Source organism: Dreissena polymorpha, chromosome 9 (genome assembly GCF_020536995.1).
Source record: "Dreissena polymorpha isolate Duluth1 chromosome 9, UMN_Dpol_1.0, whole genome shotgun sequence".
NCBI classification, from domain to species: domain Eukaryota; kingdom Metazoa; phylum Mollusca; class Bivalvia; order Myida; family Dreissenidae; genus Dreissena; species Dreissena polymorpha.
Window position 1 is genome coordinate 68180863 of NC_068363.1, and position 26836 is coordinate 68207698.

Genomic DNA, 26836 nt, shown 5'->3' on the forward strand with positions numbered 1-26836 from the left:
AACTTAAATTAGTTTGCGTTAATGATGTATATGTCTTGACTAAACGTCATCTTTTTGTCTTCCAGGTGTCTAACGTGGAACCTGCCGCCGACATGTCACCTCGACCAGCCGGCACCGGGCAAGTGTTGCCAGACCCCCAACTGTCCCGCTAACGTGGTCCTCACCTACCCGCCAGGTTATGTCCCGGAGTAGACGCTCTGTTCCATAGCTCTCTGACCTGATGACTTGTCGACGCATGCGCGAGCATTATCAAGCTCATTTCTTGTCAGCAGACGACTTTTTTTTTCAAAGTGCGGACGCCATTTTGTGTGAAGCATCTGATGGAGCATATTTTGTATCCAGGAACTCTCTTGTTTGTTTTGTTAAACATGTTTGTTTTGTATTAATTTGTCTAATCATATATGGCAATAGTGTGTGCCTTCATTCGAGTTAAGAGCTGATGATTTGTGTTGGTTTTGTTTTGTACTTTGTGTAATAAAATACTTTGCAAATAATTTATCCATCGTGTTTTAAACAGATACAAAACCATTTCTGAGAATTTGAAGCCTAAAGGGAATAATAAAATTACACAAAACAATAAAATGGAGGAATGAACGGGATATATACAAAACAGCGTATGTTAATGTCGAATGTCTGACGGGCATTTCCCGAACAAACAACACGAGTAGGTAAATTAAAACAAAGTAATGTTCAATATAAAAAAGAAATGACATTTAATTGGACATCCGATGAAGCCACAACGTAAGGAATTACTTTCACAAATAATGAAAAGGATACAGTTCTAAAAACATACTACCTAAATTACAGAATTTTAAAAACTGCTTAAAATCATGGCATCATCGTAAACTTACACTAATCGGAAAAAACACAGTATTGAAAACGTTTGCACTTCCTAAATTAATATATGTATTATTAGTTCTCCCAAATCCACCAAATGATGTTATTAACGATATAAAATCAGCAATATTTAATTTCATATGGGACGGTAAGCCTGATATAATAATAAGAACTCAGTTAATTCAATCTGTAGAAAATGGAGGTATCCAATTAACGAACATTGACTCGTTCTTGAATGCAATCAAATGCAGCTGGGTTAAAAGATACCTAGATAATACCAATACGAGTAAATGGAAATTATTCTACCAGAAAATCCTAAAAAAATATGGTGACTCCTTACTCTTTGAATGTAACATCAGCAATACTATCTTACATGAAATTGCAAACGAAAACATATTTATGTCTGATGTTCTATCAGCGTGGAGTGATGTCACTCATAACTTAGAAACCCAAACCAGCAGTAAAACAATTTTTATGGAACAATAAAGACATAACTTCAAACAATAAGACGTTTTTCTATAAAGACTGGTTTGAACGAAGCATTTAATATGTCGACCAATTATATGACTACAGAATTAAGGATTTCTACTCTTTTGATAATATATGCTACATATACGGAATACCTTCAAATAGTTATCTGAAGTACTACACACTAATCAAAAGCATACCCATACATATTAAATCTGAAATCAATACAGATAATACACCATGTACTCAAACAACATTTGTAGAAAACATACTTGGAAGAAAAAACAAATAAAATATTTTACACACTACAAATTAAAAACCCTGCAGAAAACTCCAAAATCCAAAATAAATGGCAAGTCCTTTTTGGAGAAAATGAACTGAATTGGAAACACATATTTACCATGCCATATAAAGCAACTATTGAAAGCACATTGAGAAATTTTCAATATAAATACATCCAAAGAATTATAGCTACAAATAAATATCTCTTTAAATGCAAATTATCTGACTCAAATCTGTGTGACTTCTGCAGTGAAAACATTGAAACTATAGAACATCTTTTTTGGGAGTGCAAACACATCCAGCCTATTTGGAATCAATTAATATCTTTTCTTGAACAACATCAACTAAACGTTAAACAAACACATTCCATCTAATTTGATAATTCCATCTCGGTCGGAATATGTAAGTCGTTTACATAACTCCTCACAGGTTCGCTCCCCCCTGCTGAGCCAAAAACTGCAATATATTTAGCTTGACACGGCAAACCAAAGGTTAAGTGTTTCCGGACGTGTGCCACCTCGCTATTTGCCCGACCAAAAACTTGCCCTTCCTAATTGTCACCAATACTAGTCGTCTCATTCTCATTTAGCTCATGATCATAAGCGATCGTTTCTATAGAACTGTTGCAAATTTACTTTCCGCTGACATTTTTGTGTTTGATAATAGATACCTTATGGGCAGTCCAAATAATGAATGATGGACTATGAGTTTGTTCGTAAACTTCATTAATTAGTTGATTCATTACACAACGTAAACAAGAGCTGTCACCATAGGATGACATATGCCCCCTATAAACGCTTTGATAGAAGTTATGAGCATTTTTCGAAACCTAAACGCAGATTTCGAAACCTAAACGCGGACCCTAAGTTCAAGGTCAAGGTCACAGGGGTCAAAATTTTTGTGCGTATGGAAAGGCCTTGTCTATATACACATGCATACCAAATATGAAGGTTATATCTCAAGGGACATAGAAGTTATGAGCATTTTTCGAAACCTAAACGCAGATTTCGAAACCTAAACGCGGACCCTAAGTTAAAGGTCAAGGTCGCAGGGGTCAAAATTGTTGTGCGTATGTAAAAGTCGTGTCCATATACACATGCATATCAAATATGAAGGTTATATCTCAAGGGACATAGAAGTTATGAGAATTTTTAGAAACCTTAACGCAGATTTTGAAACCTAAACGCAGACCCTTAGTTCAAGGTCAAGATCACAGGGGTCAACATTTGTGTGCGTATGGAAAGGCCTTGTCCATATGCACATGCATATTAAATATGAACGTTATATCTCAAGGAACATATAAGTTATGAGCATTTTTCGAAACCTAAACGTAGATTTTGAAACCTTAACGCGGACCCTAAGTTCAACGTCAAGGTCACAGGGGTCAAAATTTTGTGTGCGTATGGAAAGGCCTTGTCAATATACACATGCAAACCACATATGAAGGTTATTTCTCAAAGAACATAAAAGTTATGAGCATTTTTCGAAACCTAAACACAGATTTCGAAACCTAAACGCGGACCCTAAGTTCAACGTCAAGGTCACAGGGGTCAACATTTTTGTGCGTATGGAAAGGCCTCGTCTATATACACATGCATACCAAATATGAAGGTTACATCTCAAGGGACATAAAAATTATGAGCATTTTTCGAAACCTAAACGCAAAGTGTGGCGGAAAGACGGACAGACGGACGGACGGACGGACGGACAGTCCGATCACTATATGCCCTCCTTCGGGGGCATACAAAACTGTTGACACATGATGCGAGGATTAGCTTAATGTTGAAAGGGTCATTGGTAAGGATGGAAAGTATGCTCGCTGGCATATGCACCGTCTCACACTGGTATTTTGTGAGCACTTCCTCACCAATCATCTTGATTTCCGTCCCGCCAAAAATGTAAGTCACTGCAAGGTCCTGCAATTCCGCGCGCGGTGTGTTTAACGTCATGGTCATAGTCCCAACGAAAGTACAGCCTTCGTCCGTAGTATACTTGACTTCCTTTTCAGTCGCGAAGATCTTCGGTTTTATCGTTTTCTGGTGAGGCGCGGTAGTGTGATAGAGGTAGTGTGATAGATGGTTTCCAGTTTGTAGCCTTGCTGCATTTCTTTCTCGCGCTCCAGGAACGGTTTGAAGACGTTATTGCCGCGCTTCCCGTCCTTGGTGCGCTTGCTTTCGTCGTGGATTTTCGGATCGAATGGCGGCGTTACCTCCGCCCCGTATGTGTAACGCAAAGCTCTGGAATTAAATTTTGATGTAGATTACAATATACTGTCATTGTATACCGCTACATACATAAAGTTTGCTTTAATTAACCAACGGAAGACTATCAAATATGTCTTTTTAAATATGTAATATACGATATGTATTATCTAATCGAAAATAGATTGTTAACTAAGCGTCTAAAGATTGAGCATTTAAATGGAAGTAGGTACGTAACTAAAGAACCAGAAGAACGCGGACTGGATCTGTTACTAAGCAACAAAATTTCACGTATACATGTATACTTAAAATAAGAAAAGTTGACACTAAGTGGCCAGGAGCATACACAACGATTCTCCATTTATGTTATTACAAACAGTTGACGACCGTTTCGATTTATTGTGCCGACCCGTCCGGATTTATGCTTACCTATGGAAAGCCAATCCTGCCATAATTTTGTATGGTACTGTTCTCTTAGTAAATGCAGGCAAATCAGAACAACTCGGTGTATCAAAGGGCAATACATTATGTTTCTAGTTCCGACCGATTATGACATCGCATTTGCAGTGCAACCTACAAAACCGTCAAAGTAACTTATAGCCTTCTAAGTGTTACATATGAGTCGTGTTCTGAGAAAACTGGGCTTAATGCATGTGTGTAAAGTGTCATCCCAGATTAGCCTGTGCAGTCCGCACAGGCTAATCAGGGACGACACTTTCCGCCTAAATTAAATTTTTGCTAAGAAGAGACTTCATTTAAACGAAAAATCAAGCGGAAAGTGTCGTCCCTGATAAGCCTGTACGGACTGCACAGGCTAATCTGGGACGACACTTTACGCACATGCTTTAAACTCAATTTTCACAGAACACGACTCATTTATACGATGAACCCTAACCTAGATGTGATATTTTCTGGTTTGCGACCAAATTAGCACGGAAAGCCCTGCCTCTTCCGGTATCAGCACGCGGAGTCCGTCCCGGTCGTCATACCTGAAATTGACATGACGCCTTATCTATGATCGCTCCGCCCACTAGAATTGATCCACCAATCAGCGATCGATTAATCGGGCGCACTCGTTAGCAACGACCTGTCCGCCATTTTCTAGGCAAGCTACATGTTTAGGTTCACTTTTATTCCTACGAGTTTCTTTTGTTTTCCTCTTTAAAAAAACTATTAAAAATGGTTAAACGGTGTCGATGGGGACTATGTAACTCGGGCAATCGATATCCTGAAAGATTAGTTGTTGACATTTAATTTATATCGTTTCCAAAGCCGAAAAGAGAACTTGAGAAGTGTAAGAGATGTATAAATGCATGCGGTCGTCACCACGAACAACTGAATGTCAACACTATCAAAGACAATTATACTATATTTTTATCGGATATACTAGCAGATTTTAATAGTTTATGTTATCGATCTGATTGTCACATAATATTTCACGTTTTTTAAAAATAGTTTTATCAGTTACTAGGTCATTAATATACAGAAGCGAGGTTCATCTGCATTACTTAAAGAGAAATAAAACCCAGCATGAAGCCTAATTTGTGCTGTGTTTTATCACTCTGATAGTAATGCACTTTATTGCCATTATACATGTTATTAGAAGGTGACACGTGATATATTATATTAAAAACGGTATCTACACATGTGCAGACTTGTGATGTCACCAATGAACGCTTTTAATCCACCTTTGAGATCGAATGCCTAGTTCTAATTTTTTTCAACGAGTTTCGTTTGATTTGTTCGAAAAAAAAGCGGAAATGAAATAAGGCAAAAACGGTGTGAATAGGTTTTATGTAACTCTGACATTCGATATCCATACGTTAGATTAATTAAATATATACCATTTCAAACGCGGAAATGCGGTCTTGACAAGAGCAAGTGGAAGCTTCAATGTGTAGAATTACCGAGATCACCCTTATGGAGCATTTATTTATTTAAAAAACTGGAAATGTTATGTTAGAAATAACCACGCATTTTTAAGTATGAATTATATCACGTGTGCTTGTAGTATAATAGAGAAGATTGGTACCAACTTTGCGTAACTTAACGACATCCCCGTTATAAATCGAGTTTTGTGTGTGTCAGAAACAAGTGAAAACGATAATATGTTTCTATTTTACTAGAATCGAATCGATAAATGCCACATAATAAGATTTATTATTACTGATATAACCAATAAATGCCGAACTTTGGAGAAGTCGGTAGCAGCGCCATCGTCTGATACAGGTAGCTTTACTGAATTCCCCTTCATACAGCGCTACTTTATATATGACAATGACCAAACTTATTGTGTTGTCTTGCACTTTCAATTATAGTGATTGATAAATGTCCCATAAGCAATGTTTAATATTATTAATATCACTTTTATACGCAATAACATGTGGGATTGAGGTACCCACCCGGCGTCAGAAAGCGCGTAAAACTTCACCGAATTCCCAGTTATAAAGCGCTATTTCGTGTCAAATACACGGGTAGGGGGGAATGTTTCGGTTATAATTTTGTTAATAACACGGGTAAATACCGGTGAAGTGTTAATTTATTGCAAATACCACCATTACACGTAATAATGGGTTCGATTTCGGTAAGCGCGCATGCGTTTGAGAGCGTGTTTAATGTACCGATTTACCCGTTATAAATAGCTGATGTTCTCTTTAATCGTACATTTTTTGCATTTGCAGAATAACTAAATGGCATCAACCCCTTTACAAGTGTAATATGGTGTTAAACAAGTCCATAAAATCATCCGGAATATCGCGTAAATCTATATGCCTTCTAAAGGCAAAGAAGCCATTTTGGTGTAAGCTTGTCTAGGTTTTCTTCCCGCTGAGCCACGTGATTAAGTGGGCGGAGCGATCACTGATAAGGCGTCATGTCAATTGGCCCAAAACGAACATTTTAAGTATAGAATTCGAAAATTAAATATAATTTTACAGGTGAATTTTATTAGTAAAGCAACAACGACAAAAGTGCAACTACAAAAGCAAGAACTCTAATGGGTACTCATACAATTTAAAGATGTTTACACAAAGTGTTATAAAAACAGTAACATGCAGTAGAGTATATTCGTTTATTTTAGTGTAAGATCGCAGTATCATTTCATGTGTGATCATATACAACATACTTTCACGAAAGGCCGAGTCATGAGTGACGATTTTTTATGCTATCGTACAAACAATATAAAAATATTTTTTTTTAATGAGATTTGCATCATTTTTAGTACGTATACGTCATGAATATGATGTCAACTACACACATGACGTTTTCGTTGATTTTGTTTTAAGATACTTTCATTTTTTTTCTTTTAATAATTAACATGTGCAATTTAACACACACGAGGAAGAAACTAACATATTTTAAAACAAAAATAAACAAATAGTAAAAAACACATTTGACACCAAGACAGAGTGACATGATGAAACCTTATCACTTCACCAAAGCTAGATAAGATTACAGTGAAATTATCACTCATTTACCACATATTATGAAATAAAACTTAACTAAGTATATATGATAAAACTCGACCAACCCGATACCCGCTCTTTCTTTCTTATTTCTACAATTCAGAACGTCTAGCCGTTCTTTAATGAACGATCCGCAACAATACATTTGCAATATTTATTAATTGAGCCGTGTTATGGGAAAACTGGGCTTAATGCATGTAAGTAAAGTATCGTCACAGATTAGCATGTGCAGTCCGCACAGGCTTATCATGGACGACACTTGACGCCAAAACTGGATTTTCGTTTAGAAGAGACTTCTTTAAACGAAAAATCTCATAACAGCCGAGAGAGTCGTCCCTGATTAACGCGAGCAGACTGCACAGGCTAATCTGGGACGGCACTTTAAGCACATGCAAAAATCTAAACAAAAACGCTCAGTTGTTAGACTAGTGGTGAATACTAAATCATACACTTTCATGTATCGTTTTAAAATGAGTCTGGTTCGGGGAAAAGTCAGCACAGAATAATCAAGCACGACATTTTTCACACATGCTGTATGTTTTGTTTAAAAGATTTTCTTGGCGAAAGTCCAGTTTGGGCGGAAAGTGTGGTCTCTGTTCAGCACGCATTAAGCCCAGTTTGCTTATAACGCGACTCAGGTACAACGTGAATTTGTCGCTACCTTTGCTGGACGCCCTTCTGCATATACTTGGACTCTGAGAAGCCCCCAACCATGAGGATGAGCGAGATCTTCGATGTGTCCGACTTCCGGCTCCCCACCGTCTAGATGCACTCGTCCAGCGTGGGAACCAACTTGTCGGCAACATGGGTCACGTGGCAGTGACTAGTTCTGAGGTCTAAACGTTCTTATGTTGTGGCGTATGGAACCGTGGGTCTGATAATATGGGATAATTGTAATGTTCATACTTCGTTGTTTTCCGACTTTGAAGAATAGTAATAAGTGTCATGAGTCTCATTTTATGTTATTATGAGGATGATATTTTAAATTTATGAATTACAGCTTACGTTATAAGTTTGTTTGTAATACTTTTCTATACTTCACGTTTGTACAGAGTGTATTTTGGGGTCCATAGCCATTATCTATATTATAAAGATGTGTTATTGTCTTAATTACTATTAAAGTTATGAATGTGGGTTGTGTGATTTATTTATTCGCATAATCAGCAATACATTCTTTCTTTTTCAAAATTAATCTTATCATAAAAACATATACATAGTTCGGCTTTACAGAAAATTATGGTATGTAATATTGATTATTATTATTCCACAAGTTAAGGAAAGTAAATCATTCATACAATTTATGTCGATAGGTGATACAAGTAAAACCAAAAAAAAGCTAAAGAAACAGGAACATGTCGTAACAAAATTACACAATTATATATAGTGTGAACGAATTTTAAACAACAAGAAAGCAACAGAAGAATCAATTACATATTTTCGTTTTAACATTACACAATAGATAAATTTGAATACTTAACGGGTACGTTTAATAGACTTTGTTGACATATTTTTTTTTCAAAATAAATCAATGTGTTATATGACAGTCTTATGTCGTATTTTGACTTAAGATCTCTATAAAATGGACAAATACATAGAAAATGACATTCAGATTCAATCATACCAGTAGTACACACTTTACACTTTCGATCATTGACGTTAATATTATAAAATCTTCCTCTTTCTACTTCTAACATATGCGAACAAAGTCGGAATCTACTCAATGCAATTCTATGTTTTTCATAAGGTTTCAAAACAAAATTCTTTCTTGAATATGTTATAATATTTAAGCTTACTTTGAGACTGTATACATTCCAACCAAGCTTGAATGTAAACATCACGTACTCTTTGTTTTATCATACAAATGTACCGGTAATCGATTTCGTGATTTTGATGCAACCATAAATTACAGAAACCAAGTGAATCAAGTGTGGTTTTAAAAGCATTTGTTCAACACAACAACAACATTATATATAATAATAATTATGTCTAAAAGTTCAACTGAGATAGTATCGATGTACTCACATTATATGCCGCATTGTATTTTCAAATCATAAGAAACATTCTAGTATTAAATCGTGCGACAAAGTATAGTATTTTACCCATTTATGCCTAGTGGACTCTCCCATCCTTCTAAATTGGATCAATTTATTTCCAAAATTAGGGGTATCTAGAATATTAATTTCTATAATTAGAATACTTTTCACAGAAATTTCTTTAAGCAAACATTTTAAACAACATGCGAAGCAAATGATAACTTTTGACCCAGGGGTCAGATCAAAATTCCAAATAGTGCACCGTCGCACATATGCTAATAGCTACCATGTGTGTAAGTTTCAGTGTTCTTGTGCTAATAGTGTAGGAGGAGAAAGAGGCCGATGGGGGTTGGGGTGGAGCACACAATTTTGTTTTAGCATAACTTCTGCAATTATTCACCAATTGACTTCCAATGTATACTGAACATCTTTTATGACAACACGGTCTATCTCGACCATCCATGTCCACATTACCCACCCCAGGGCCATTAATAAAGGTAAAGGCAGCTTAGTTCCCGTCCTCTTTCAAATTTATCGAGAGGTCTACGGGTACTATTTCCCGTACCCCAATTTTTTTTCGTACCCAATTTTTTTTCCTTCCCAATATTTTTTTTTCGTAATTTTTTTTCGATCCCAAATTTGTGTTCGTACCCCAATTTCCCCGTACCCCCAAATTTTGTTTCGTACCCAAAATTTTTTGTACCCAATTTTTGTTCGTACCATAATTATTTTTTTTACCTATTTTTTTTTTCGTACCCAAATTTTTTTTCGTACACAATTTTTTTTTTCGTACCCAATTTCTTTTCGTACCCAAATATTTTTTGTACCGAATTTTTTTTTCCTACCCAACTTTTTTTGTACCCATTTTTGTTCGTACCCAATTTTTTTTCGTACCCTATTTTTTTCGTACCCTAATTTTTTTGGCATATTTTTTTCGTACCCACAATTTTCGTACCCAATTTGTTTTCGTACCCACCTACACAATTGTGGTGATGTAGATAAACTTAAATTGATGCTTTTATTTCCATGCTCTTCAAAAGCATCGTCACACCAGTACTGTCAATACTTTGATCATTGATTATCCTCACGCTCCAAATCTGAGCGGGGGAATTATGTGGTTATCTCCGCCGTCTATCCGACCGTCCGTCTGTCCTGGACACCTTGTGTGTAAGTTTCAAGGATGTAGTGCTAATAGTGTAGGAGGAGATAGTTGACAACTACGCCCACCCAAAATTTTGTTTTAACATAACTTCTTCATTTATTCACCAATTGACTTCATATTAATACTGAACATCTCTTATGACAACACGGTCTATCTCGACCATTCATGTCCACATTACCCACCCAGGGCCATTGATAAAGGTAAAGGCAGCTTGGTTCCCGTCTTCTTTCAAATTTATCGAGAGGTCCACGGGTACTACTTCCCCGTACCCGCAATTTTTTTTTCTTACCCAAAATTTATGTTCCTACCCACATTTTTTTCGTACCCACATTTTTTTTTCGTACCCAATTTTTTATCGTATCCAATTTTTTTTTCGTACCCAATTTTGTTTCATACCCACATTTTTTTGTAGCCAACATTTTTTTTCGTACCCACATTTTTTTTGTACCCACTTATTTTTTCGTATCCAAATTGTTTGTACCCAATTTTTTTTTCGTACCCATTTTTTTTTCGTACTTATATTTTTTCGTACCCAAATTTTTTTCGTACCAATTTTTGTTTAATACCCAATTTTTTTTCGTACCTAAATTCTTTTCGTACCCAAATATTATTTCGTTTACATTTTTTTCGTACTCAAATTTTTGGTCGCACCCAATTTTTTTTTCGTTCCCAATTTTTTTTTTACCCACATTTTTTTGTAACCCAAATTTTTTTTTGTACCCCAATTTTTTTTTGTACCCAAATTATTTTTTGCAAAAAATGTTCGTACCCAAAATGTTCGTACCCAAATTTGTTTTGGTACCCAAAATTTTCTTTTTACATAACTTCATTTATTCACCAATTGACTTCAAATTAATACTGAACATCTCTTATGGCAACACGATCTATCTCGTTGATTATGTGTTAGCAACAGCTGAAAGTTTTAGATTTATAAACAACTTTAAAATTATAGAGGATGACCCACTGTATTCTGATGAACATAATGCTTTATCTTGGGAAATTGACCTGACTCTGCCCCATGTGTCAAAATCAGACTCACAAAAAACACCAAATCACCCCCCCCCCCCCCCCCCTTGGCAACTTGACCAATCAGCCCAATTCTTTAGCAACATTGACATGCCACGGCTTGGTGAAATATATTCTAGCCTTAACTTTTATTCAAATCAATTAACTATTGAGTCGATGACATGTTCTGTTCTGTTCCTAATCGATTAATAGTCTATGCGTCCCGAAGCGAGTTCGAGCCATCCGAACAAAAGAACGTGTGAAAATTGTGACCGGGACTGTGAAAACAGTTCGAGCCATCCGATAATTCGAGCATCGCGAATTCGCGCCTTCTGACACAATTTTATATGGATATATAGCAAAAATAAATAAATAGGTGCTTTGACGAGAATTCGAGCGAACCGGAAATTCGAGCCAAGCGAGTTCGAGCCATCGGGTTTCGACTGTATACTGTGTATACTATAGTATATGGTAGGAAATCGAGACTCGACCCTGTGGTACAATGCACATGTTGTGAGCCACGTTTACTATACAATAACGTGATTTCAAGCAAAGCAAAACTTAACATAGGTGTAATAATTGTTTTTCTAATTACAATATTTATAAACATCATGAAAACCCTGCTGCTGTTTAATCTACGTTAAAACATATTGTAAAACATCATTACAGTCTCCAATAACCTCCATTTAATCCGTCTCCTCTTGAACACATGCGCCCATAATCACTCATCCATGCAAACGGATTAGCCTACACAAAGCGTGTCTATCCGAAACGAGGCAGTAAAACCAAGTTTTTGCACACATTTTTTATGTCATTGTGATAATTATTCTTGTTTAGTATAAGTTATCTTCAATACCTTTGTTTTCATGCTAAATTAGTGCAGGGTAACCTTACACGCTTAGGCATCAGCCAATCATTGTATAGGTAAAAGTCATGTGATCTGTTAATCCAATCAGAATGCTTCCTAATTCTTTTCCAGTAACATTTCGGCATGTGCAGTTGCACCGCCAAGCTTACGCTTTAAAGCCACCACCTCCCCTACCTCCGCCTGCAACTGCACTACACAGGCGCGTACCCACAACTTTTTTCGCTGTTCTTTAATATATTGTGTTTTGCTTTGTTGTTGTTTGCTATGTCTTGTTTATTTTATTAGCCATAAGTTCATCCTATTTCATTATTTGTTATTTTCTTCAATATGTGACTCATATTTGAGCCCGAATGCCGATTCAATGTACTCGTTATTGTGTAATTCACTTATATTCTGTACAAGCCCTGAAAATGCTGTACTAATACATGTTTTCTAAATGACTTCCCCCTACCCCACTAACTTAACTAACCGATTAACATTCATAAAATCAATAAATTATTGTTTAATATTGAGACTGGAACCTTATATATGTCTTATTTATTAAATGTATTTGATAATATTTCCCCATGTTGTATCTATGTATACCTGGTAGTAATAAAGATCTGTTCTGTTCTATATAAGATCCAGAATTATTGAGAAATTTATTTGGCGTTTGAAATACAGTGTTTTTAAATCGTGTAAATTATACGTATTTCTTCACGAGTGTTAATTTATTGTGTGTTGACATTGTGTGAGTGTTGTGGTATGGCCTCCTATCCTTGTGTAGTATGCGGTCATCAAGGCGGCCCCGCCAGCACGCAGTAGAGTGCGACTGGTGCAACCGATGGCAACATCGCAAATGTGGCACAGGTAAGTAAACTATTTATGGAAGAGGACGAAGAACGTTTTATTCAAATCCGATACAACACATATCTACAATGCGTTAGGTCAAATGGCCCATGAGCATTGTTATTATCGTATAACATAGTCAGTCAATGTCTTCAAAAATGTAACATACACAATATATATAATGTTTAATACAACGTTATTCTTAATTACTATGTAAAACAATAAAATAAATAAAATACAATATACGAGCGCATATGGATTAGTGACTGCTTAAAGACAAATATTCAATATATTTAACATATATAATTAAGTACATAATTTATTATATGAGGATCTGTTTGTAGCTTGTTTAGTACATTATTATGACGAGGCTAGTCCTCTTAGACGTTTCGGTGAAGTAACGTATGTGTGGCGTCCATGCAGAGACGCAGAGGCCATCGACAACGAAAAGCCTGCACTAGAGATAAGAGTAAGTGATATTATTTTTATAATCTGACGAGGCTTTTGAGCATGTTTTGACTTGATATTTAGTTTAAACCTGTTTATGTTAGCTCACTTGCACCGAAGGCCGATTGAGTCACTCTCGAGTCCGTTTCCTGTGATAAACCAGTACTTAGTGTCTATGGCGACCGCGATTTTATAGTTCTTAAGATTTAATACTAGTAATATAAGAATATCATCGTTGGTTCAAAAATAATCACTTAGACCTGAAGAACGAAATTTTGGTAGTGCATGTCGTGTTCACACGGCACAATTTCTACATAGGCCACAGTTCCCCAGGTTAACGACGACGACGACACCACAACGCGATCTGCAAAGGTCCTGAAGTCCCTGGTGTCCCTCTGGGACAAGTATGAGTCGAAAGAATGCACCACCTCCGAGTTCCTGGCCAAGGTCGGTCAAGTGTACGGCGTTGTGCTGGCGTAATGTACATATATATTTTATTATGTGGTTTAAATTATGTTGTATTTTGTCACGTTGACTGTATATTGTCTGTAATCTTTCTTGTAAATGTATATTTTGTAATAAAGAAAATAAAAAAGTTCATACATGTTTTGTGTCGTACTCCATTTTGATTTAATAGAAAATAGATTTCACATGTTTAACAATATTATTATGTAATTGAAATTAATTGAAATTATGTATATTTTGTAATAAATTATGTATATTTTGTAATAAAGATGTTTAACAATATTATTATGTAATTGAAATTAATTGAAATTATGTCTATTTTGTAATAAAGAAAATAAAAAAACTTCATACATGTTTAATGTCGTACTCCATTTTGATTTAATAAAAAAAGAATTCACATAATTAACAATATTATTATGTAATTATGTTGTATTTTGTTAGTGTGGCTGTATATTGTCTGTAAATGTTTGCTTGTAAATGTATATTTTGTTATATAAATTGTGTGACTGTGCTTGTACATTGACTGTATATATCGTAAATGTATATTTAAACATAAACAACAAATAAAGAAAATAAAAAACGTCATACCTGTGTTATGTCTTATTTTGATACATGTGTATTTCTTCGTAAACACAATTTGAAACCTAAAATAACAATAATTGCTTTAAGGCCTTTTTTGGTTCATTTTTTGGCCTTATTGGTACGCTTTGGGGCCTTTTTGGTAAGGCCTTTATGGTATTCGGCCCTTTGGTATGCGGCCTTTTTGGTTTTCGGCCTTTCTGGACCTAAACCAGTTCGATAAACAGCCAATCTACATGAGGGTTGGTGCCATTTATCTACAAACATATTCGGACTTTGCCGGTTCCTCTCTTAATTCGTGCACTTTTCAGAGAATCTTCACCAAAAGTTCTGGAAAGAATTTTGGACATAAAATTGGGGACCAAGTTCGATACCCAGCAAATGTGCACCACGCACTGCAGAGTTATTTTCCCTTATGTTTCCAGGGAAATCGAAATTCGCCGTATCCGCCCCCTTACTTTACCGTAGTTCATTGAATCTTCGCAAAACTTTGAAAACATGTTTGTGAAGGCAAGTTCAATGAACAACCAAATACCTCGCGGCACTTCAAATTTATTGCTATTTGTACAAAAATGCAAAAGTTGCGGTTTCAGCTCTCTTAACACATTCACTGTTCAACAAATCTTCATCAACATATTCTTTATGGGGAGCACCGTTTTACTACGGGCGTGAACTTCTGCCAATGACCTTGCTAATTTTTAAGTTAGGTTTTTTATACAAAGTTCACAAATAATGACAAAATATGAAGTCCTGTTCACGTGACCGACAAGACACACGAGTCTAGACATGTAAGCTATTATTATACAGTCTCCTAAGCCGAATGTTTGCCCTAAGCAATAATTAGTAGCGGGTTAATATATCCATTTGTGTGTTTGCGTCGAAACTAGTTCTGGTAGCATTCATTAATCCAAATCGCGTCATACTTTCTGCCCTAACAACATCCAATGATGTTTTTTTCGCCACTACAAGAAAATGCGGATGGCGGGATTAAGCTACCGTTGTGTAGTTTTTTGGGAATGCATATCGCTACGAAAAGGCATTTGGATGATTATGCAATAAATTATTTAATACTGTGATACATAAATTAATGTGATTAAAAAATGTCATGGACTGTATCCTACAAGTGATATAATTTCTTCACAAGCAATTTTGCTGCTGCTATTTGATTGAAACTTGACAAAATGATGTTTTGTTATCGAACTAGAAATGCCCCCTAATTAAAACCGATATACTACCACTTTTGTTATAAATATGTTATATATTCGTTCTGTGCGCTATAAAACATGTTATACATGTACATGTATGTCCGTGTATATATTACGTGTACAAAGAATACTTAAAAGACATATTGCACCTATGAAACGCGATTTTATCTATAACCAGCATTGGTTCGAAAAAAGCAGATTAAACATATTTTAGCAAAATAAATGGTTGTAAGGAATCCGCCTACACAATCGTACGATTGCGAGATCGAGTCGTACTCAGAGAGCGTTCTAGTTTTTTGTTTAACCACCAGAGTCTCTTTTTAATAAGTTACTTATACAAATATCCATTTTAAACGACTAGAGCACACGATTCAATTGCATTGCTTTATCTTTACTAAAGATCTATTTAAATTTCATGGTGGTTATTAATGTATAACTTGTTTTCCATAACTCGATTTATTGCACCCACGAATACATTTTCCGCATTTAAATTATGTGTGCTATTGATAATTATTTATGTATAAAATATATTCTATTACTTTATTTATTGCACCAATAAACACATTTTTGTCGCAATTAAATTATGAGCCCGAGTCTTAAGATTACGTAAGAAGCTAAGTTTTACGGGGCCCTGATACTTATTTGTTCACAGCGAAAATAGTCCTGACAGTGTCTGAATAAGGTGAGGCCTAAATGTTTTGTGTCACAAATGGATCTAACATCACTTCGAAAATTCAGGCGGCAGTTTTATTTTGATAGTGGATGCATGGACTTGTTCACATATTTTGGCATTTGGATGACTTTTAATTGATATACTTATAGTTTGGAACTAAATTTTTAAGAACAGTAATAACAAAATAATTTATGAAAGAAGAAAAAGAGGACACAAGCTCCACCATGGTCTAAAACAACGTTAAGAATGTGATAGCCTTTACCTCTCGGCAATCCACAATGTAACATTTTCATGATTGCGTCGTGTAATGACGTCTCGTCAGAACCTTTGCAAGAACTAAAAAAAAAGAAACGTTCAAAATAAAACAGTAATTATGCTTTTGTATTGCTTCATAATCTTATCGATTCTAAATGATTATTACGCTGAAACAAAAAGGAATATTTAATATTTATCTACTTCCGTGGTGTAATCCTCTCGCTTGTGTTCTTTTCTAAAATATTACAAAAACATCATTTGGTAAAGCAGTGAACCTGTCCTTTTAATATTATACTGATTCTGGCGAGTAATTTTAATGATTATTCTGGTTCTGTATGCGTTTCTGTTTGCAAAAGATACCGAATAAAGGTCGGAACCATCTTTTTAGAACATTCTATACTCCGCTATCCATATCTTAAGTCGTCAGCTCACCGAAAATTTGATTTGAGAGAACAATCCAGACTTGGCTATCCCTATTTGAAGTAGTCGTCCTGCACAGTAAAAGGTCTTTCTTATGCGATAGCTTAGAAAGTACATACTTTGAGTGATGGATAATCTTTTAAATCTTCGATACAGTTCTTGAAAGCTTGCTAACGCGTAAGCTTAAGATATTGTCGATGGTAGATGTATTTAACAATGAAACAAGATATTCCTCAATGAAAGCATAAACAGAGACATTCATTTGTAAGCAATCCAAAAATACACGCCAATAACCTAATATTGCAGCTGTCATACAAATTACTCAGGAAAATAATGGTCGGTTAGTTACACTACATCTTTAGTCACTAACTTAAAATACAGGTGTATGTGTCTGTCTTTTGCGTTCAGAAAACTGGTGAATACGGTGAAAAATTAAAAAAACTGCGAGTACATTTGCCTCAGAAAAAAGTTGTATAATACATAATAGTACGGAATTTCACCCGACAACATGACCTTCCGAGTCAATTACAAAGTAAATTTTTCGTCTCAGCGCAGAAGAAATAAAACTCACACCAACCAACCTCTTAACCTCGAGTGTAACGATTAAGTATCTTTATAAATGCTTTCAGACAAACAGATAAAACAATAATTTGCAAAAAACATTCTGTTTGTAAACGGATGTCTGCTGTCGGGTTCAAAGATAACCCTTTACATGCGACCCAAATCGCCGAATCTCCAAGGGTCCCCTGAACATCGAGAACATCTGAAGGGTGCGTAGCCGTGGCATAACGACTCACATAGCAGCTCGGCGATGTCTATGTTGATACAACAGCCTGTTGCGAGTAATTGGTGTCAATAAGCAACTAACAATGATTAAGTTGACGATTAATCTTTATGTTGAAAAGAAAACTACATGGTTGCAGTATCCAATCATTCATTTTTGGATTAAAAACAAGATGTGTTTGTGAAACACTATGTCCCCGTATATGACGTTTGACCTTGAAGGATGACCTTGACCTTGACCCTTCACCACTCAAAATGTGCAGCTCCATAAGATACACATGCATGTCAAATATAAAATTGCTAGCTTCAATATAGCAGAAGTGACATTACATGAGCAATTTTGACCAATATATTTGACCTTGAAGGATGACCTTGACCTTTCACCACTCAAAATGTGCAGCACCATGAGATACACATGCATGCCAAATATCAAGTTGCTATCTTCAATATTGCAAAAGTACTCATCAAATGAGCGATTTTGGCCACATATATTTGACCTCTGACCTTGAAGGATGACCTTGACCTTGACCTTTCACCACTCAAAATGTGCAGCTCCATGAGATACATATGCATGCCAAATATCAAGTTGCTATCTTGAATATTGAAATATTGCAAAAGCGTACATTAAATGAGCGATTTTGACCCATATATTTTACCTTTGACCTTGAAGAATGATCTTGACCTTGACCTTTTACCACTCAAAATGTGCGGCTCTATGAGATACATATGCATGCCAAATATCAAGTTGCTATCTTCAATATTGCAAAAGTTATTGCAAATGTTGAAGTTGGCGCAAACCAACAGACCAACCAACAGACAGGGCAAAAACAATATGTCCCCCACTACTATAGTGGGGGACATAAAAACACCTTACGCAACCATGTAGAATGGCGGAGAAATTGAGTTTCGCAATTGGTCGGTTAAAATCGTTGGCTCTGTCAAAATGTCTTCATAGCTGCTTTTATACTTTCGATACTTATGATGTAAATAAACGTTTTCATTGACTAAAAGTCTTTTACATGAGGGTTTGCTCAGTCTGCTAGAAGTCAAAGTCGTGATTGGTTGGTAGTAGATTTTACTTCAATTACAATAACATTGATAAATTGACCTACCGATATGCACGGGTAATTAAGTCTACGAGAAAACTTTCACAGGTGGTATCGTATTAATAGCAATATATAATTAAACACGTGCACTTCTAAAAGAATTCGCAGCCAATTTTAGTTTAAACACATTGATCGTCAAATGGCATATGCATGAAATTGCCAGTCTTTTTTTCTACTTACTTTAATATTTTTCGATGTAGCTGTCTAACCCAGTTGTTCACATTAAATTGCATTTATCAACATCGTACAAAATATTGGGGAAATTTCCCACCATCTGAATATTTAATTGGCTGATTTGAGAGAAATCCCCCAGAACATTGGCGACATCACTGCGTCCTTTTGGAGATGAACGAGTACACAATGAATGATGAAGCTGTTAAAAGAAGGGAAACCCGGACTATTTTCAGCATGCTCATACCACACACAGACACAAATTTTGGCCCAGTTACAAGTACGCATTACATTCAATCTCGCAGAATTTCAGGGTCAGACCTTGGTCAGTTAATCGTCAGGGAAAGTACGAATAGACTAGCGATAAACGCTAAGTGATAATTACACAGCATTGCTTTCAAGACATTATATAACACGAATTTTAGGGTAAGCAATGAACGAAAATATAATGGTAAATGCCATTTATTTGAATTGAGAGAAAAAAAATACCGAAATAGTATAGTGGTATGATAACAGGATACTCGTTTAATTTTCTAACCACACATGTGTGAAGCTCATTTTCTTTCGTAAATAAGCACAGGGACAAGATTCGTCTATAACATAACCCAATCTATATGTGAAAACATTACGAGATGAACCATAATAAATCCGTTAAACTTTTTAAAAAGCTTAAGCAATACATTTTTTAGGTCAATTAAATATTTATTTACTACGGATACAAGTATAAACACATGATGCATATTGAGCTCATTTATGTATATTTTTTATTTATTACACAGAATAACATAAAATTGTCTATTTTAAAGTCTTATGTTTGCTACTAACGCCGAATATCTCTTTAAAGATATTTCTTGTTTACAATGAGTTACTAGATGAGTAACTGACCAGCAAACTATGTTACCGCGTGAGATACGCCCGTGCACGCTACCCCGATTCTACAGGTACCCATCGGTAGCTGGTGTGCCGAGGACTGCTATATAAGACACATTCCACGGCCATTCCGGGGACAATTTTAGGCTTAGACAATGAATAGGATGCTACTGGTAGCCCTCGTTGCCCTCGGGGCCGCACAGGGGGCCTTGGGAGCAGCCACCACCGCCGCGCCCGGTGAGTGGATTTTATAATATTATATTATATTTATAGAATCGTATGAAAATATGGTAACTTTTTTAATTTTGAAATTCTATAACGAAAACAATTTAAAACTGATAACATTTGCAGGCTTAGAATTGCATGTTTATATGTACACTTTCTATTTAACGCGGTGCCTGATGAAGATTTAATGCTGTTTTATTTATTTTGTATTATGATTACGTTGATTGTACGAACAATTTATAACACAAACATTTGCATCTTTTGTTTAAATATGCAAAAATATCATAAAAAATATTAAAGATTGAACATAGCCTGTCTCTGAAATCGTCCATGAGTCGTCCGCCCGTCTACCTCTCTAGTCTCAATAGACTCATTATTATTTGTTTGTCTCTTTAAAATACATGCAATGAAATAAGATAAATACTCGAAGTAAAGTTCTAAGTTTCTTACAATTAGCGTCCGATCATTTTACATTCATACTAGATCTTGTTGGACACGGTCGATAGTTGTGATTGACCAATGTTAAAAAAATAATATGCTTAGCATTGATGTGCTTGCATATAAATATGCGACGACATGCACATGCGGAGGTACATTGTTTACAATAAAGGTTGATGCTGACATATCAAAGCTAGCCACACTTAAAAATAAACACGTTCATCACTTTGTGTTTGTTTTTGTTATATGTTTATCGGACCAAAATGGTAGTTGACAAAACGTTCATAGATTATCATTTAGCGATTAGAACATTTGTTCGCGTATGTCATTAGCCATTTTGTATAAAAACACACGATCAGTAACGAAAAACAAATTCGATCATTTTGAGCGTTTGATTTTCAGACTGTGGTTCAAACCCCGCCGACATCGTATTCCTGCTGGATTCATCCGGTTCGGTAGGGTCCGTCGACTTTAAAAAGCAGCTGGATTTCGTGTCCCGGTTCGTGCAGACGTTTGATATCGGCCCCCGCAACGTGCAGATCGGCGTCGTGACGTTCGCCACGACCCCCCACAATGAGTTCAATCTGAACACACACCCGGATAAGAACGGGCTCGTCGCAGCGATTCAGCATATAAAGTAAGGGTTGTGTGCGTGTGTTTGTACATATTTTTGTAATATTAGCTTAAGTTGTTGATAAATATTATATACATTAATTTGAATATACATTCGGAAATTAAAATACATACACGTCATTATGACACTTTGTACTTTAAATATACATATTTAAGTCATGAAAATGCGACGCTCAGACCAAAAAACAAACGAACACCATATTTATATCATTGTTATGAACATACATTTCATAATAAATTCATGTACCGTCATTGTAATAAACAAATCGGCACCTCTGGGATAATCACCGCACACATGTAAACATTTTAGTCCTTATCTATAGCAAGTTATTAATTCGTTTATTGAAGTTGTTTATTTGAGCTCTCTAGCATCGAAAGCCTTAGACTTATTGAGGTGCTTTCGAGTCCGTTTTCTGGGTTGAACACGTACTTAGTGTATTTAAGGCGATATTCAGAACTGTTTAGCATAATATGGAAGTAAAATGGATAGATATCGTAACAACACAACAACACACACCTGATACTTTAACATTGAACTTTCCGGATTGAAAATAACGTACATCACGTGACAAATTGTTAAACTATCTTGCCTCCAGTTACATATCGGGTGGCACGCGTACGGATACGGCCCTAAAATACGTGAAGGATAACAGCTTCACCAAGCCGGCGGGTGACCGCGACAACGTCGCCAACATTCTCATCGTCATGACGGACGGACAGTCGAACGCACCCGCCGAAACGGTGAAGCAGGCCGCCGCACTGCATAGCGGACTAAACGCTAAGGTATGAGGAACCGTCAAAACGCACGTTATAACAGACCTCTTATACCTTTAACTCAACAAATCCACAGGTATGCATACAACGTTTTTACCGTTAAGAATTTGTTTCACATGAATACTGTCTGACACATTGACAAAAGATTTATGACTTTAGTTATAATTAAGATAACACAAAATCTCGTGGATGTTAGGTCATATCCATTTGTACCTCAACATGTAAATTTAGTGAAAGTTCAATTTTCATTATGTTCTAATAAGAACTTTTTTCTTTGCAACTACAATATGTATCGATCAAGAAACAATGGGATGTAGGCGAAAGACGTTGATATAGTTATATAGTAGCTGATACTGGTAAATATTGTGGGACATATTGCATATATTAATAAGCATTGGAGAGCATGCACTACTGTTAAATGTATAAAAAGCGTAAACTGTTTTTTTTTAATGTTAAATGAACAAACATATACGCGTTTTAAAAGGAATGGGTGTTTTATGTCTTTGTAATGTATAAAAACGTTAATTAAATTATTTTCAAACTGAAAGTATATCTGAACGTATCGGTGATATTCTCTACATTGTTTAAAAAGAACGCAAAGAGAAACACACAACATTAAATAAATACATGAATAAAATAGTAAAAAAATCGTTAAGTGCTGATGCGCGTTATTTACTGTGCTATGTTCGATGTACTTCAAGTAAAAAAGAACAGGGTTACCGATAACTTTACGTTTAAACACTCTTGATGTTGTTCGAAATTGTTTTGAAGATACTAGTAAGGTCAATTCCTGATTATTAGATGCTAGCCTTTTCACAATGTGTGTGGGGACTGGTTATACATTAAATTATGTGTCCATTCTTTCCTCACCTTAAACAGGATATGTTTTCGATACATGCACCCATTTGTGCTATGACGGTTTGATCAGCTGCGTTGGCCAGTCTCGTTAAAATGGAAACATGTTACTTTTACACCACCCATGATTATATAACGAATGAGAAACACTCTAGAGTGACGGTGCGCTGTAATAGTCAAGATGTTATATGATAGAAGAACATGTGTGACTGGCGAAAAGTAGCTCGAAGAAATTAAACATATTTGCGATAAAAATTGCAAAATGGTGAAGGGCAGCCAATCAGATGTTAAGGTTTAACATGTAAGCCAGTCAAAACGTTTGACTATCCGTTTGAAGCGCACCATGCACGTCATTTGTTATTTATCTTGTTTGTTCTGACACTATCCTTGATAAATATTTGAACACACCTGATTATATATTGAGGACCAGAGATAAACCATCTTCAAGCAAGGGGCCAGTATTTTGAACGACCAAACATCATGATAGGATATAGCTACCTAAGGATATGACCGCCATTTTGACGCCTACATGTGTCAGTTGTTACCCTACGATATCAGAATAAACTTGATTCAGATTTGACAAAATAAGCACTTTTAGCACGTGTCTCTGGAAAATACACCCACACAAAAACCTGTTTGATATTTTCCATTTATTAATTCAATACAAGTTAACTGTTATCCGAATGGTCATACCGATCATAAGCAATCTGATATTTTGTCGATAAGCCCATGCGTTATAAAAATTGCAAAATGTGTGTTAACTGTACATGTCATTATTAAATTGGCTGCCTGAATGTCCCAAAGTCAGCGCTAACGTTGCAAGTACCTAGTCTGATCTGGTGGTACCATTACAGACATGGGCTGTGTGTTAAGTTGTTTGAATTAGTCAGTGGGTTGATTTATTACAAATAGCAGGTCAATATCTTAAAGCGTTTTGTAAATAGGTATTGGAAATGAAATCCCGGACGGATAGACGGACGGAACGGTCCGACTTCTATATGCCACTTTAACGGGGGCATCAAAACCGGCTTAATATCTGAAAGAGTTGCGTAAAAAAAGTACAAGACCCATAACTTCGCAAAAAATCAATGGACCAGAACGAATGTCATACTTCATCTGTACGTCATACAGGTAGACTCACATACCAAAGTCAGCTCAATATCTGAAATCGTTGCGTATAAAATCTCCGGAAAACGGTTATAATATTTAGAACATTTCTAAGTCCAATCAAATGTCGGAGTTGTAGACGATTGTGATTATTCATCTGTGTTGATGATGGTGAAAGTTAAAATGTGTAGTAGATGATAAACATTTTATTAGGAATTTACTTCAAAACTTTAGAGGAGGTTTAAGTCAAAGAGAAAATACTATTATGGTTATATGTCAGTCATACTTTATGATACATTTCTTAATAAATGTTTTATTGTCAAAGTTTTTTTTCCTTCTTCACCACCAACCCGCCTCCGGCCAACGGTGGAGGGCAGTGCGTCGGCCAAGCCAGAGAGACCCAGAATTGTAACACCCAGGTCTGCCCATACATTTCTGAATTCTAAAGCGTTTAACATCGGTGTGAATTTTACACCAATGTTTAAAGTTTTATACTTTAGAAAGGTGCTGATTTGCTTGTTATATTCCATAAATTTATATCACAAAATAAGTTTTTGTAAGCATTAAAATTCATATTGAAAAATACAGAATTAGAAAATTAAAATTCGGGCGAGGAGACCCCTCCCTCACCCTCCCCGGTTGGGCCCCACCAGTCAAAAATTCCTGCGTACGTTCCTGTTTCATGGATTATTATCGGATAATTATATGGATACTACACGTTTGTGTACATGCCTGTAATTCGATGTAAATGTATTTCTACGCTTCACTCGATGGACAATTTTGCTCCTTTCTACCGTATACGGCCCAAACGCTTGCAGGCAGTCATATCATAATATATTCATTCCATGTCTACAGTGCATGCATTTTATGGCTATTTGTATAGTTGAGTAAGCGTAGCTTACACATATTTTTACCGAAGTTTGTTTCGTAACCGGATATGCATCTCGCACGCAGGTGTTTGCCATCGGTATCGGCGCTGGCGTGAGCACGACGGAGCTCAATATCATTGCCACTGACAAGCAGCACGTGTTCTCGGTGAGCAGCTTCGACGCCTTAAGCACCCTACAGGCTGAACTGAAGAAGACTGCATGCACAGGTACGCATGTTCAGGGTTCTGGTACTAAAAAGGAGCTTATTCGAAGCATAAACTATGAGCTAACATTGGGATCATACCGATCTCCTACAGTCATTTTAAATAAATAATTTAATTAAATAGTATTACCGGTAAATGAAAAGGGTGTTGGGATCGTTCGTTATCTGAACAGGCTGGACCGTTAGGCATATTTGCGTAGCCCATATGGAACGAAGCATTCATTTTCTTAAAATTTAATGTCGCGACATGTATAACCATGACTGATGAAAGCCAGTGTACACAACAGTTAGTTTATATATGATCAGTTGATGGTGGCTGGACAGCATTTGGTTCCTATTCCCCGTGCACGAAGACCTGCGGAGGTGGCACTTCAGTTCCATGAACGCTCGTGCACCAACCCGCCTCCGGCCAACGGTGGAGCGCAGTGCGTCGGCCAAGCCAGAGAAACCCAGAATTGTAACACTCAGGTCTGCCCAACCATCCCGCCACCAACAACCACGACGGCACCTAAGACCACCCATATACCGACAACGCTGGCTTCAGGTGAGACATTGTTTAGCTTTACAACCAGAGTGGCCGAAATGCCAACTTTACATTATATGCTGACACAATATTTTGGCTTTCGTGGGGCGGATTTTGTTTACATGGAACATTCCTACAGCGCATTGTTAACCCATTGTTTTAGCAGTAACCTTAGGCATAAGAGGTCAAAGATACGGGGTAATTGATGCTTATAGCAGGGGCAGATAATTGATTATGGATTACGGGGTGGAATATTTAACATCGGTCAGTTCTTAAAAAATGCGCAAATAAATTAATGATGATTGTGTTAATGAAGTCGAAAATGTCTTGCTAATTTAAGGTTTAGCTAAGGGCCGAGAAAACTGTGAAAACTGTCAGAAAAGTCACGTATCGGATTAGGTCAAATACTTTGCCTCATTTTTTTTATTACTACAATAAATGACATCTCAATATTTATTCCAACGCGGATAGTCCGTTTCAAGACATATTTTCATTTCAATAAACATGATACAGGTTGCAACGGCACCGAACCGGCCGATATCGTGTTCATTCTGGACGCCTCGGGCAGTGTCGGCGCCCCAAGCTTCAACAAGATGCTCCAGTTCGTGAACAAGATGATTGACGGCTTTCCAATAGGCGCCGCGGATACGCACATAGGCGTGGTCACATTCGACACGAAGGTCTACAACCAGTTTCATCTGAACAAGTTCACGGACAAGGCCGCAATTCAGGCCGCGGTCAGCGCTATAACGTGAGTTTGTTAAGAGACCTTGCATTCCAGTTTGAATGTCAATGTTGTAAATGGAAAATTTGCTTAATCATCAATTTACGAAGGCAACTCCATTGCAAATGCATGTATCGGTTTATTATTTCGTGAAACAAATGTATTTATTAAAATAAAAAAATGTATTAATAAAAATAAAATGAAAGTTATTGATACATTAAAATAAATAAAATACAGTAATTGTTTTGCTGCCCATGCATCATCGGCACATTGCAATTTTATGTATCGGTTCGTAATTATACGAAACTTATTTTTGTTCGATGCTAATGACAATTACGTATTT

At 36.3% G+C, this 26836-nt stretch overlaps 2 protein-coding genes and 1 long non-coding RNA gene across 4 annotated transcripts in view; 2 read left to right on the forward strand and 1 right to left on the reverse strand.

The window, feature by feature from the left end:
- The window catches only part of LOC127844331 (uncharacterized), a 42776-nt gene extending 42282 nt beyond the window's left edge, over positions 1-494 (forward strand). For both annotated transcript variants that reach the window (XM_052374438.1, XM_052374439.1), the window contains one exon: positions 66-494. In XM_052374438.1, coding sequence (XP_052230398.1) covers positions 66-192 — 127 coding nt within the window. In that variant the 3' untranslated portion in view covers positions 193-494. The remainder of the gene's footprint in view (positions 1-65) is intronic.
- LOC127844344 (uncharacterized) overlaps positions 2-26836 on the reverse strand; it is a 66781-nt gene continuing 39946 nt past the window's right edge. The window contains exon 2 of the long non-coding RNA XR_008032678.1: positions 2-217. This is a non-coding gene — a long non-coding RNA (uncharacterized LOC127844344). The remainder of the gene's footprint in view (positions 218-26836) is intronic.
- LOC127844332 (uncharacterized) overlaps positions 20196-26836 on the forward strand; it is a 46595-nt gene continuing 39954 nt past the window's right edge. The window contains 7 exon segments of the mRNA XM_052374440.1: positions 20196-20359; positions 21188-21422; positions 22015-22201; positions 25109-25250; positions 25553-25617; positions 25619-25790; positions 26283-26520. Of these exon segments, the coding sequence (XP_052230400.1) occupies positions 20278-20359; positions 21188-21422; positions 22015-22201; positions 25109-25250; positions 25553-25617; positions 25619-25790; positions 26283-26520 (1121 nt within the window). The 5' untranslated portion in view covers positions 20196-20277.